Source organism: Vigna unguiculata, chromosome 8, assembly GCF_004118075.2.
Source record: "Vigna unguiculata cultivar IT97K-499-35 chromosome 8, ASM411807v1, whole genome shotgun sequence".
In the NCBI taxonomy this organism is placed as follows: domain Eukaryota; kingdom Viridiplantae; phylum Streptophyta; class Magnoliopsida; order Fabales; family Fabaceae; genus Vigna; species Vigna unguiculata.
Window position 1 is genome coordinate 16,805,856 of NC_040286.1, and position 15,215 is coordinate 16,821,070.

General features: G+C 39.5%; 1 protein-coding gene across 1 annotated transcript; it reads right to left on the reverse strand.

Annotated features, from left to right (window-relative positions):
- Positions 1–256: 256 nt before the first annotated feature.
- LOC114194938 lies at positions 257–10,549 on the reverse strand. Its single transcript, XM_028085340.1, has 4 exons — positions 9,322–10,549; positions 8,308–9,264; positions 581–680; positions 257–536 (listed from the first exon to the last, which is right to left on the reverse strand). Exons 1-4 carry the CDS (start codon positions 10,547–10,549, stop codon positions 257–259), a joined length of 2,565 nt encoding a protein of 854 aa, XP_027941141.1.
- Between the last annotated feature and the right edge of the window lie 4,666 nt (positions 10,550–15,215).

Genomic DNA, 15,215 nt, shown 5'->3' on the forward strand with positions numbered 1-15,215 from the left:
CACCCCCAGTTTTCACTAAGTTGCACCCCTCCTACCACTAAACTCCACTCAACCAGATTATGCCATGTGGCAATCCCCACCTTTCAAATCAGGCCAACCATAAGCTGACACGTGTCATAATCCTCGACTCACCAAATTGACCAATCAAATCTTGCCACGTCACCATCTCCCAAAATGAAACCCTAACCCTAATTTTCTCCTCTCCTTCCATCACCATGGCAGCCGCCGCCGCACCTCTTCATCTCGCCGGCCACCACTACATCACCATCACGCCATCTCGTCGCCGGCCACCACCAACCTCTACAGCACCGCGTCGCGCCAGCAACCAGAGGAGAAGAGAAGCAGACCTTCGTCGCACCATCTCCACAGCAGCGCCAGCCACCGTGCCTGCACCTGCATCTGCGCGAACCAGCTCCGCACAGCACCACGTCCATGGCAGCACGAACCTGCAACTCGCCGGAAATCCGACCACCATCAACAACACCGCACCACTTCGCTCACGCTCCAGCGAGACCAGCGCATTCCTCTCCTTTCCGCTGGCCACCATTCACGTTCCAGCACCTCCACTGCATCTACGAACAATAACATCACCACAGTTCCGTCACCACCAGCGCAGACGTCCGCACACGAACCACCACTACAGCAGCGCGCCTCCGCACCTGCAACCATCGCCTCCGCACCTGCAACCATCATTCACGCACCAACAGCGTCGGAAACAGCATTCACAAATGCCTCCACTAACCTACAGCCGGAAAACGCAGCCAAATCGGAGAAGAAGAGATCGCCAAAGAAGAAGTCAGAGGAGTCGCGCCGTCAGCCGCGCCATTGCAGTAGCCACAAGCCTCCATGAAACCCTAAACGCAGCAAACCCTAATCTGGAGAGAGAAAGTGCACTCTGCGCCACGTGTCAGTATCTGATAGGCAGTCAACTGGTCAATTTTGTAAAAATGATTAAACAAGAGGGGCAGAATTTGAAACTGGACAGGAATTAAGTTGCTAATTAATTAAATAAAAATAAAAGATTTTAGCAATTGACAGATTAAGCCCAAAGTCCAGTTGAAGCCTATATAAAGAGACTTAAGGGAGCATAAGCGTGACAACTTAGACACTTAGAACTCTCTGGTTTTGGCAGATACTGTCTCCACCATATCTCTCAGTCTTTCTTTTATTTTCTTTCCTTCATATCATCATGTATTCCATCAAAGCCATGGAGGGCTAAGCTTTTAGGGTTGATTCCACTGTAATTTCTTAAATGGATTCTGAGGTTAGATGAATTTATATGTTTGTTATTTTGATTATTGTTGTGGTTTTTGTTTATCTATGTCCTTTGTTTCTTAATCGAATAGAAAATAAATATTTTAAATCTACATGCATGCTAATCATATGAGTTAAAAGGTTTTTAAATTAAATTGAGACTTTACTTTGATTTTATTTAGAAACTTTCATTTGATTAAATAAGTTTTTGCCAATAATTGAGACTTTACTTTGATTAGTGGTAATTACTTTAACTAAAATTAGTCAAGACTTTACTTTGATTAATTAAGTTTTCTATTTGGTGAAGAAACAAAGGAATGGACATGATTAGGCATAGTAAAATTAATTGAGACTATACTTTGATTGAATTTACTATGGACAATCTAACAATTCTCACTTTTAATTGAGACTGTACTTTGATTAAAAGTGAGGATGCCAACAAATGAATTGAGTCTTTACATTGATTGATTTGTAAATCAACAACAATAATTAATTTAACAATAATCTCTAGATAACCAATGAAGAATCTTATTTAGAAAAAGTAGTGGAATTGACCTATTTACTATTACTGTGTTTACAATCTTCCGTGTCATTTTCTTTGCATATCAAAACCCCCCTATTTTTATAGTTGCTAGTTTTACTTGCATTTTTAAGAATCAAATATTTGAGATCAATTCCGTATTCGTTGTGAGACGACTCAGGGTTATCTTAACCCTCACTATTTTGTTCACTACTAACTAGCAATACTGAAGTTGCTAAAGTAGTGGTAATTTGATCGCCTAACGACAGCGATATCAGTTTGGCTGGTTTTGGGGTTTTGGACACCCTATTGGCCAGTCTTAGACCCAACTGATTAGGGCAAGCCCTTAAACATTGGGGCAGAATTTAAAGTGGGCCTTACACTTTATTTTATTATTTTTATTATTATTATTTTGTCTTATGAGTATTATTGTTTCATTTTATTTTATTATTATTTTCATTATTATTTTTTTATATTTACTGTTTCGTTTTATTATTATTATTATTGTTGTTGTTGTTGTTGTTGTTGTTGTTGTTGTTATTGTTTTTTTTTATTATTATTGCTACTAATTTATTGCCTGTGCGATTTTGGGGCAATGGTTATATGTTCTTCCTAGTTTGTATATTGTTTAGTTGTCTAAGAATGTGTGTTAGGTATAACATTTTGTTTTGATGGTTTAATGTGAATTTATTGTAATTCTCCGGGATGTATGAAAGCAATGATATGGTTGTGTTTTATGTATGACTATGTGATAATGTGTACTTGATTTCAACTTAAAGATATGAAAGTGTATTTACTTGTCATAGATGCATGTTTTGCATGAATTGAGTGTCGTGTGTAAATATGTTCGTTGGAACCTAGTCTAGAGTGCCAAAAACTAGTAAATTACCAGTTACTGGTGTAGTGTCTAGCGAAACGGTGTAAACCGCTAGGAGATAGGCCACAAAGTGAACACTGGAGCAAAACTCGAGAGTTGGTGCTTGGCGACGTAAGTGGTCCCTCTAGGCGATGTGTTGTACAACTAGGCCTGGACAAAAATCCAGTGGGTTGGCACCCAGCGACGCCAAGTGTCCTACTAGGTGATCTGGAACCAGTTTTCGCCAAGCGATGCAAACGAGGTGCCAGGCAGTTCTAGGTGCTGAATTGGACTACGAGGAGGATTCTACACAGTTTTGGATGAAGGTTTTGATGTGATACTTTATTGGGGCCCCAGTTAAAAGTGTAACTTGTATTGAGGTAACACATGGCCACTTGAGGTTGTAGCCTGGTAGTTTTGAAAGTCCAGTGGAGTGTGCGAGATCGTGGCTCGTATGGATGGGTTGCGGAAGATTGTCCTCCTCGATGTTATCCGATGAGTTTGGAAGTCTTGGGACAAATATGAAATGTGGTTCGTATTGGGGAACTTCACTTGGTGTTGCAGATTATGGCCGTGACAAGATCATTCCCACATGTGGACTATAGGTGGTGGCATGTAGTCGGAGGCCGGCGAGTTGCAGTGGTGGCCGGCGAGGTGAGCGGCGGCGGCTGCCGTGGAGGGTGGAAGGAGAGGAGAAAATTAGGGTTAGGGTTTTGGGAGATGAAGATGATGACGTGGCAGAATCTGATTGGTTAATTTGGTGAGGGTAGGATTATGACACATGGCTTGTTCTGGTTGGCTAATTTTAAGAGGTGGGGATTGCCACATGGCATGATCTGGTTTAGTGGAGTTTAAGTGGTAGGAGGGGTGCAACTTAGTGAAAACTGGGGGTGCAGAACAGGTTTTTGTGGTCCACTTGAGCAAGGAGTGTGCAAATAAAAACTGGGGGTGCATTTAGCTCCTGTGCATTTAGCTCCTGATTTATTCTTTTTCAGAATTTCTTGATTTTGGACTTATTTTGTAACTTTGAATATTTTAAAATCACACTATTAATTGACCAAAAATAAATTCCAGCTGCATCAACAAACGTTAGAATATCCAATAATATTTTATGCAACTAAAATCAATTTTTACGCCACTTTTACCAAACTTACTCAATAAATCCAATAATCACAAATCCTAATTAAATCAATCTTTAAGCACAGAAAATTCAATTAAATTCCCAAATTTAAATATTAAATTAGGGCAAAAATTTGAACTCATCACACACCCACACTTATCCTTTTGCACTCCTGGGCAAAATTGAACAATTTCAAAAAAATTTTCTGAGGTCTTTTATTCCATATTTTCAGTGGATTAAAGAAATTAATACCAATGGAAACAGATCAATCTTCTAGAAATCATGTTGTCATGCACATACAAATGGATAAAATTATGTTTTTCACACATGAGTTAATCTTTTGAGTTTACAAGATAATCAAATATGAAAGAGAAACACTCAAGTTAAATATATATTTTCCCACCAAGATTCGCTCAAGTGTTTTGGCTTGTGTTTTCACTCTAAATACCCATGCAAGTAAACACTCTCAATGCTTAGCAAGACTCTAATATTCACAGCTTTCAGAAAACATGCATTCAAAAATCATGAGGACTTTTCAAGGTTATAATGAGGCCAAGGCAAAGGTAGGAAAAACTTTAGGATTTGTGTGTTTTTGAAATAGTAAGGAAGAAAGAGTTATGGAGCATAGTTTCAAAAACAATCCTTTTTTCTTTGTTTTTTTTTTCTTCTATCCTTTGTTGCTCTTTTTCAGACAGCAATTATTTTTCATTACAACACTCTGTCATCAACAATTATTTTCCTTTTTGCCATTTTTACAACTTTGTGGGGGAAATACACAGCCCCACACTTTATTCCTCAACCAATCTCAACATAATCCACTAGCTCCTTCTTTCTCCCTAAGGACAAACATGGTCTTTTTCTTTTTAAGGTTTAACAGTATGCTCAAAACAAGAAAAAGAGGTTTAAGCTCAAGGGGCTACCAATGGATCAATGTTATGGTTAGCTTATTTGGCCAAGTAGCTAAAAATAAGAAATGCCTCAGTCATATCAAATCATGCATGTTCACCTAAGATGCAAAACAACAGAATCAAGCTAAACATTTGAGTATCAACAAGACATGAGCAAATCACACAAGAAAAATAGGAATGACACATGGTAGTTCATCCTTACAATAAAGCTCAAAACTCACAAGGTCCAAAAAAACTCTTTCACAAAAGATTTATTCCAGAAACTCTCAAATCAACTCAATCAGTAAATCACAGACAACAATCCACTCATAGCACATGACTTTTATTTTCCCAGAATTATGACCGTTCCAATTAGTAAATCAAATCCAAAAATCCAATGTCAATATGTTTTATTGAAAACAGAAACTTTTTTTTTTTTAAATAAAAACAAACAGAAAAACAAAATTAGAAAAGGAAAAACAAAACAAATAGAAAACGAAAACAGAAAAGGGGGAAAATCTCCCCACACCCCCACACTTTATCCATGCATTGTCCTCAATGTATTCAATATGTATAAAATGCAAAGAAAAAGTATGAAGTGTACTTACCTCCTCAAGGTGGAAGGTATGAGGGAGAAGTCAAGTTCATCCCATCCATCGTCTTATTCAGCATATCTTTATTTTCATTGAATATCCGAAGACGATGCCCATTAACTTTAAAAGTTCTTGCTGAAGATTCTTCCTTGATCTCCACTGCTCCATAAGGGAAGACTTCTGTAACAATGTATGGTCCTTCCCAAGTAGAACGCAACTTACCACTCATGTGACCAAGCTTGGATTTGTATAATAACACCTTCTGGCCTACCTTGAAATCCTTTCTGGCCACAAGCTTTTGGTCATGGAACTTCTTGGTTTTCTCTTTGTAGAACTTTGAATTTTCATAGGCTGCTAGCCTAATCTCCTCTAGTTCTTGCAACTGAAGCTTTCGCTCATTTCCTAGTTCTTCCAAATCCAAGTTGCATGCTTTCACGACCCAATAGGCCCGATGTTCAATCTCCACAGGTAGATGACAGGCCTTTCCAAAAACCACCCTGAAAGGCGACATACCTATAGGTGTTTTGTAGGCTGTCCTGTGTGCCCAAAGTGCATCATCCAATCTTGTGGCCCAATCCTTTCGACTAGGCTTCACTTCTTTCTCTAGTATCTTTTTAATTTCTCTGTTAGAGATCTCTGCTTGTCCATTGGTTTGGGGGTGATATGGTGTAGCAATGCGATGTGTCACCCTATACTTCTTCAACATGTTCTCAAGTAGCCTATTACAGAAATGAGTCCCCTGGTCACTGATGATGGCTCGTGGTATCCCAAATCTGCAGAAAATGTTAGACCTGACAAAACTCATAACAACTCGAGAATCATTAGTCCTTGTAGCTATGGCTTCCACCCATTTGGAGACATAGTCTACAGCAAGCAAAATATAAGAAAACCCAAAAGAAGGAGGAAAAGGACCCATAAAATCAATACCCCAAATATCAAATACCTCACAATATAGCATGGGTTGTTGAGGCATTTCATCCCTTCTTGTAATGGACCTGGCTGCCCTTTGGCACTGCTCACAATTTTCATATACCCTTTGTGCATCTTTAAAGATAGTAGGCCAATATAATCCACAATCCAACACCTTCCTACCTGTTCTTTGTGTGCCATAATGTCCACCAAAAGGAGATGAATGACAGAACTCAAGCACATGAGGTATCTCGATATCTGGAACACACCTCCTTATGACTTGGTCACTACCAATGCGCCATAAGATTGGGTCTTCCCAGATATAGTACTTTGCCTCACTTTTTAGCTTGATTCTTTCATATTTGGAGAAGGAAGGAGGAATAGCAGAAACAACCAAATAATTAACAATGTCAGCAAACCAAGGTTCAGGAAACATACCTTTCACAGCAGTCAATGCTAGGAGGACTTCATCAGGAAAGTCATCCTTAATAGGAATGTTATCCTCTCCATTTTCAATCCTGCTAAGATGATCAGCTACTAAGTTATGTGTTCCACTTCTGTCTAGAATCTCAATGTCAAACTCTTGGAGCAGTAGCATCCATCTGATCAACCTTGGTTTTGAATCTGCTTTCTTCAGAAGGAATTTTAATGCTGCATGATCAGTATAAACAATTACCTTGGAACCAAGTATATACGGTCTGAATTTGTCCAAGGCAAACACAACAGCCAATAATTCCTTCTCAGTCATGGTGTAGTTAGCCTGCGCTGTATCCAATGTTCTGGAAGCATAATATATCACATGTGATAGCTACCCATCTTTTTGTGCAAGCACCGCTCCTACTGCAAAGTTTGATGCATCACACATCAACTCGAACGGTAATGTCCAATCAGGTGGCTGGATGATAGGAGTGGTGGTAAGCGCCTTTTTCAATGTATCAAACGCATCTTTGCACCTCTCTCCAAAGTCAAATACTATATTCTTTTGCAACAAGTTGGAGAGAGGGTTGGCTATCTTGCTGAAGTCCTTGATAAACCTCCTGTAAAATCCTGCATGTCCAAGAAAAGATCGAACCTCTTTCACAGAAGAGGGGTAAGGCAATTGTGAAATAATATCAATTTTAGCAGGATCTACAGATATACCATTCTTGGAAACAACGTGACCTAAAACTATACCTTGTTCTACCATAAAATGACATTTTTCAAAATTTAGAACAAGGTTAGTTTCTTCACATCTCTCCAAGACTCTAGCAAGATTAGACAAGCAGTGATCAAAAGATGAACCATATACACTAAAATCATCCATAAAAACCTCAATACAATGCTCCAACAAATCTGTAAAAATACTCATCATACATCGCTGAAATGTTCCAGGAGCATTGCAAAGGCCAAATGGCATTTTCCTATAAGCATATGTACCGAATGGACAAGTAAAAGTAGTCTTATGTTGATCCTCTGGGGCAATACAAATCTGAAAATACCCAGAGAATCCATCAAGAAAACAGTAATGAGACTTACCTGCCAATCGATCTAACATTTGGTCCATGAATGGTAAAGGAAAGTGGTCCTTCCTAGTAGCCTGGTTTAGTCTTCTATAATCAATACAGACCCTCCAGCTATTCTGAATACGAGTAGGAATCAACTCGTTCTTCTCATTCTTGACCACAATGATCCCAGATTTCTTGGGGCCACATGTACTGGACTCACCCAAGTGCTGTCAGAAATATTATATATAATACCTACTTGTAGTAACTTGGTGACTTCTTTCTTCACAACCTCCATCAGCTGAGGATTCAGTCTCCTCTGAGGTTACCTTACTGGCTTAGCATCCTCCTCCAAGAGTATTCTGTGCATGCAGAAAGAAGGACTAATACCAGGAATATCTGCCAAAGTCCAGCCTATTGCTCGCTTGTGATCTTTGATAACCTGCAATAGCTTTTGTTCATGCTCGTTAGTAAGCAAGGCAGATATAATAATAGGGAGTTTCCCATCCCTCTCAAGATAAACATATTTCAAATGAGATGGTAAAGGTTTCAACTCCAAAGTGGGTGGCTGTTCCACAGATGGCAACTTTTTACTGCCTAAGGTAATTTCAGCCACCTCAGCATCACACTTGGATGCCACAAAGGTATCAAATAGTGATACCGCGTCCTCAATATCACCTGTTTTACAATTTTCTCTTTCGTCTAAAATTAAGCCCAAAATATTCGAAAAAGAAAAATCCAAAGAAGAAGAAAAATCAGATAAAACGTCCAAAACTCCAAAAGCATAATTGTTCACTACATTACTCAATAAATCAATACAAAACAAAGAATGGTCTTCAATTGGGTGCTTCATGGCTTCTAGCACATTGAACTGCACCTTCTCATCTCCTATCTCCATAGTTAATGATCCTGCATGCACGTCTATCTTGGTACGTGTTGTCATCATGAATGGTCTTCCCAAGATAATTGTGGTTGAACCCATTCCTTCATCATCCTTCATGTCCAAGATGTAGAAATCTCCAGGAAAAATTAACTTGTCCACACGGACAAGCACATCTTCTAGCACACCTGCAGGGTTAACTGTGCTACGGTTGGCCAATTGAATGACCACACTAGTAGACTTAAGAGGTCCAAGATGAAGTGAAGTAAAAACAGATAAAGGCATTACATTAATAGAAGCTCCTAAATCTAACATAGCATTGTCAAACTTAGTACTTCCTATAATGCAGGGAACAAAAAACATACCTGGATCCTTACACTTTTGCGGCATTCTGACTGCAGGCTTCTTAATTAAGCTAGAGACGTTTCTTCCCATGTTCACTACCTCTTTGTCCATAATACGCCTTTTATGTGTACATAATTCTTTGAGAAACTTGGTGTATTTAGGAATTTGTCTCACAACATCCAACAAAGGAATGTTTATCTCCACTTTCTTGAAAGTATTCAGGATTTCTTTGTCTAACTCCTCCATCTTTTTAGTTTTTGGTTTCAAACGGTTTGGATAGGGAGGAGGAGGAGAATAAGGAGAAGGATTTTCAGAGGAAGTATTAGGGGATACCAACCTGGAGTTATCACTGGGTGTAGGCATCCCAGATGTTGCTTGTGTTGCTTCATCTGATCTTCCTCTTTCATCATTAGGTACAACTTCATTGTCCTTATCTTCATCTTCTTGGGCATCCCCAAGGCCTTGTATTTGCTTACTCGATCTTAAAGTAATAGCACTTACATTTCGCGGGTTGATTACAGTTTGTGCAGGCAAATTGCTTGAGCCTTGTTGAGACTTCATCTGATTTAACTCATTTGCCATTTGTCCAATCTGATTTTGCAAATTTTGATTGGTTGCTTCCATTGTCTGTTTCAACTCATTGATTTGTCCCTTCATCATATCAGCCATCATTTTCATCATTGCTTCCATGTTTGAATCACCAGAGGTTGCAGTTGGTTGTGGTTGTTGCCTCTGTTGAGGTGGAACATAAACTTGTTGGTGTTGAGGTTGTTGATTTCCCCATTTCTGGCTGGGATATTCCTTCCAATTTGGGTTGTACTTGTTGGAGGACAAATCATGGTTGTATTGCTGCCGAGGTGGTCTATTATTGCCATAGATGTTTGCAGCATATGCCTGAGGTTGTTCATTATCTAACGTCCCTATCTCTTTTAACATAGAACAAGCCTCTGTAGGATGATTAGTAGAAGCACAAATTCCACATAAAGTAGAAGGGATAGGCTTTTTCTGTAAGTCTGTCAAGGTCCTTACCATGGCTGCTAAATCATCCAACTTCCCTTCTAATTTCTTGTGATCTGCAACATATGAAGCTTCTACTCCATGGGTTCCCTTCAATAGAGTTATAGAATTACTCCTTGTGGAAAATTGTTGATGGTTCGACGCCATAGTTTCAATCAATTGTCTTGCATTTGTTGGCGTTTTGTCCACCAATGACCCTCCACTTGCAGCATCTATCATTTGTCTATCCATGATACTCAATCCCTCATAAAAGTATTGAATGAGGAGATGCTCGTTTATTTGGTGATGAGGACAGGAAGCACATAACTTTTTGAATCTTTCCCAATACTCGTGAAGACTTTCTCTTTCTTGTTGCCTTATCCCATAAATATCTTTGCGAATAGCAGCAACTCTAGATGCTGGAAAAAACTTTTCCAGAAATAATCTTTTCAGAGTCTCCCAAGTATTGATGGATCCTGGCGGAAGGCAGTATAACCAATTCTTAGCGGCATCTTGCAATGAGAATGGAAAAGCCTTAAGCTTGATATGTTCCTCTGTCACTGTTGTAGGTCTCATGGATGAACAAACAACATGAAATTCCTTCAAGTGATGGTATGGGTCTTCTCCTGCTAATCCATGGAATTTGGGTAAAAGATGGATTAACCCAGACTTAAGCTCACATTCTCCATCTGGATATTGGATGCACATGTTTTGTGTAATTGTTGCATCCGGTGAAGCCAACTCTCTTATTGTTCTTTCTTCCATTCTATCTTCTTGAATTTCTGGTTCAGGTGATGGATCAGAAGATATGTTAATCACTGGAGGTGATTCTAGTGGTACACTTTCGGTGGTAAGTTCAGATGATGATGGTGCTCCTTCAGTAGAACACCTGAGATCAAGTCTCCTACGTGATTTACGCAAGTTCCTTTCAAGTTCTGAATCAAGTTGATAAAATTGACCCGGATTGGCCCGAGTCATGCACTATTCAAGTCCACCTGAAAGTGTTCCCCTGTGTTTTTTTTTTCTTCCTATTCTTGTTTTGGAGAAAGATTTCAAGAAAGAAATGAGTTAAGATGTCGTTGGGTCTACTCCCAGGAAAGAGAGGTGCGTCACAATGGACAACTTAAGTACCAAGTCTTTCCTAGACAGAGTTTTTCAAACTAGTCTCAAAAATTTCTTAAAAGAAATTCTTAATCAAAACAAAAATAGAACTTTGCTTGTAATATATTAACAGAAAACTAGATACTACAAAATAACAAACTATATCAAACGTATATGCGTAAAATAAATAAAAAATAAAAATAAAAAATAAAATAAAATAAAATAAATAAAAACAGAATCAAAATAAAAGAAATACTAACCGTATTCCCCGGCAACGGCGCCAAATTTGATATCGCTGTCGTTAAGCGATCAAATTACCACTACTTTAGCAACTTCAGTATTGCCAGTTAGTAGTGAACAAAATAGTTAGGGTTAAGATAACCCTGAGTCGTCTCACAACGAATACGGAATTGATCTCAAATATTTGATTCTTAAAAATGCTACTAAAACTAGCAATTATAAAAATAGGGAGTTTTGATATGCAAAGAAAATGACACGGAAGATTGTAAACACAGTAATAGTAAATAGGTCAATTCCACTGCTTTTTCTAAATAAGATTCTTCATTGGTTATCTAGAGATTATTGTTAAATTAATTATTGTTGTTGATTTACAAATAAATCAATGTAAAGACTCAATTCATTTGTTGGCATCCTCACTTTTAATCAAAGTACAGTCTCAATTAAAAGTGAGAATTGTTAGATTGTCCATAGTAAATTTAATCCAAGTACAGTCTCAATTAATTTTACTATGCCTAATCATGTCTATTCCTTTGTTTCTTTACCAAATAGAAAATTTAATTAATCAAAGTAAAGTCTTGACTAATTTTAGTTAAAGCAATTACCTCTAATCAAATTAAAGTCTCAATTATTGGCAAAAACTTATTTAATCAAATGAAAGTTCCTAAACAAAATCAAAGTAAAGTCTCAATTTTATTTAAAAACCTCTTAATTCATATGATTAGCATGCATGTAGATTTAAGATCATTATTTTCTATTCAATTAAGAAGCAAAGGACATAGATAAACAAAAACCACAACAATAATCAAAATAACAAAACATATAAATTCATCTAACCTCAGAATCCATTTAAGAAATTACAGTGGAATCAACCCTAAAAGCTTAGCCCTCCATGGCTTTGATGGAATACATGATGATATGAAGGATAGAAAATAAAAGAAAGAATGAGAGATGTGGTGGAGATGGTATCTGCCAAAACCAGAGAGTTCTAAGTGTTTATGCTGTCAGTTGTAAATTGTGTGTCCTTCTGCTCCCTTAAGTCTCTTTATATAGGCTTCCACTGGACTTTGGGCTTTATCTGTCAGTTGCTAAAATCTTTTATTTTTATTTAATTAATTAGCAACTTAATTCCTGTCCAATTTCCAATTCTGCCCCTCTCATTTAACCATATTTGTAGTTTTGACCAGAGTTGAGTGCTGACTTTGACCAGTTGACCAGAGTTGACCAGTTGACCAGTTTGACTGTCCTATCAGATGCTGACACGTGGCGCAGAGTACTCTCTCTCCAGAATTAGGGTTTCTCTCACACTTTGGCTGCCAAGGTGCAATGACGGCAGCTGCTGCCGTTTTCCGGCGAGGTCTTCCTTTCTGGCGAAGTGCTTCGCAGTGCAGGTTCGTGGTAGTGGCGCAAGGTGCAGATGGTGAATCTTTTCCGCTGCTGCTGCATGTTGCGGTAATGGTGAACTAGAATGCAGAAATGGTGGTGAAGTTGGCAGCGAGAAGATGGAGATTGCAGGTGCGGTGTATCTTCTTTTCCGATCTGGTGCGCACTGGTGTAGGGATGAAGCGCGACCGTGACTGGTGGTGACGGAACTGGTTCGCGCAGATGCAGGTGCAGGCGCTGGTGGCTCGCGGTGGTCGGACGTCTTGGTTGCAGGTCTGCGGTGCTCGCAAGAAGATGGAGGTGTGGTGGTTCTGCAGTGGTGTGCTCGCGGTGGCGTTCTGCGCGAGAAGATGGAGACGGCGCGGTGCTGTAGAACAGGTGGTGAACTGCGCGATCTGGTGGCGCGAATGAAGAAGCTTCGCGGAACAAGCTTCGCGGAGGCGTGGTGGTGTGCGATGGCTGCGGAAGCTGCTGCCATTGTTGTGCGCGAGGAAGAAGATGGCGTTGCTGTTCGTGGTGGCCGGAAAACGTGAAGGTGCGGTGGAGATGGAGGTTGAAGTTTCCGGCGAGTTGTAGTGGTGGCCGGCGAGGTGAGTGGCGGCGGCTGCCGTGGAGGGTGGAAGGAGAGGAGAAAATTAGGGTTAGGGTTTTGGGAGATGAAGATGATGACGTGGCAGAATCTGATTGGTTAATTTGGTGAGGGTAGGATTATGACACGTGGCTTGTTCTGGTTGGCTAATTTTAAGAGGTGGGGATTGCCACATGGCATGATCTGGTTTAGTGGAGTTTAGGTGGTAGGAGGGGTGCAACTTAGTGAAGACTGGGGGTGCAGAACAGGTTTTTGTGGTCCACTTGAGCAAGGAGTGTGCAAATAAAAACTGGGGGTGCATTTAGCTCCTGATTTATTCTTTTTCAGAATTTCTTGATTTTGGACTTATTTTGTAACTTTGAATATTTTAAAATCACACTATTAATTGACCAAAAATAAATTCCAGCTGCATCAACAAACGTTAGAATATCCAATAATATTTTATGCAACTAAAATCAATTTTTACGCCACTTTTACCAAACTTACTCAATAAATCCAATAATCACAAATCCTAATTAAATCAATCTTTAAGCACAGAAAATTCAATTAAATTCCCAAATTTAAATATTAAATTAGGGCAAAAATTTGAACTCATCAACCGCCTGGCGGCATGACCTTGGCTGCCAGGCGACGCATGTATGCAACCTAGTTTCTGGGTTTTTGGTTTAAATTGCCTGGCGGTCATGAACTACCGCCAGGCGAGGTAAGCTATTTTGGTTCAATTTTTTTGGTTTTTCTGTGTTCTGGGCTATGTTTGATCAATGGAAAGGGTGTGAAAGTCATTGATTAATCAAATGGCAGTGAACGATTGTGAAATTCAGGAGATGATAATGGAAAATTGGAGGGTTGTGGCATACTCTTATTCTAGGGTTTGAAAATTGGGAATTTGTGGGTTAGGAATCAATTGCAGTTGGAATTGGATTGGGATTGAAATGTTATATGTTATTTTACCACTTGAGTACAGATAAATGTGTTAAGATTCGTTGAATTGGTCAAATTTGGGTGATGGGGGATTTTGGGGTTCGGATAGGTGTAGTACCAATTCTGGAAAAATTCCAGAAAGTAATGCGCCGCCTGGCGGGCCCTAGGTTTCCGCTAGGCGACACCGCAATAGTGGCAAAAATTGAGTTCTTTATGGGTGGAGGTTCATAGGGTTGGGCTTCCATGAATGGTTACAATAGTCCATAAGTAAAGGGAATGAAATGTGAGGATTTTGAGAAGGTTGTGTCATGATGGGATTATGCACGTAGAGTGAAAAGTTAGGTAAAAGAAATGGATGGGCTATTAAGTATTAATTGGCTTGAATAATTGAAAAATGAGCATTGTAGTAGTTAAAGGAGACACACAATGTATATAATATAGGCATAAAAGAAAATGGATTAAGGAGAACTATGAGAGAACGATAAAGGATTTCATTGAGAGTACCTAGTTTAGCCATAAGTTAATGACGTGAACAACATGAGTTCTCATGCTTAAATCTATAAACTAGTGAATTGGGGTATGCAAATTAAGTAGGGTGAATTGGTAAGGGCCTGTAAACACCTGGTACTTTGGATTGTAACTTGGGAACTAATTGGTATAGGTTGGTGACCTAAACAATGGTCAAAAGTGTGCAAAATCAGCAACCTCAGATACTGGTATGGCGCTTGGTGGTAAGGAATGAATCGTCAAGCGATAGTTGAATGTTCACGAAGGCCTATGACGAGAGGCGCCTGGTGGTGAGCGTTGTCCCGCTAGCTGATATTTGCATGACAAAGGCATCAGAGGCACTTGGCGCCTGGCGGTACGTGTCCCCCCGCCCGACGATTTGGAAGCAGAAAGCGCCTAGCGCCTTGTGAGCAGTGCCAGGCGATATTACTGCAGCAGAAATTGCTTTGCTCATTTTGATGTGCATGATCTACAATGCTTTAGTGATACCTTAAAGGTCGACTTTCTAGTGTTCCTTGAGTTATGGCTCGGAACGTATCTCTTGAGTTGTGGCTTGGAATAGGGGTTAAGCACGTGGCATTCCTTGAGTTGTGGCTCGGAATGGCATCTCTTGAGTGGTGGCTCAGAATGGCGGAT

Excerpts from the sequence above, each read along its gene's own strand:
- LOC114194938 (XM_028085340.1), bottom strand. The coding sequence starts at position 10,549 with ATGTGCATCCAATATCCAGATGGAGAATGTGAGCTTAAGTCTGGGTTA. Across the intron at positions 9,265-9,321 it reads TGCTATTACTTTAAGATCGA|TTGTACCTAATGATGAAAGA; the intron begins GTAAGCAAATAC and ends AGGACAATGAAG. Across the intron at positions 681-8,307 it reads TTTAGACGAAAGAGAAAATT|GTGCGGAGGCGATGGTTGCA; the intron begins GTAAAACAGGTG and ends TGATGGTTGCAG.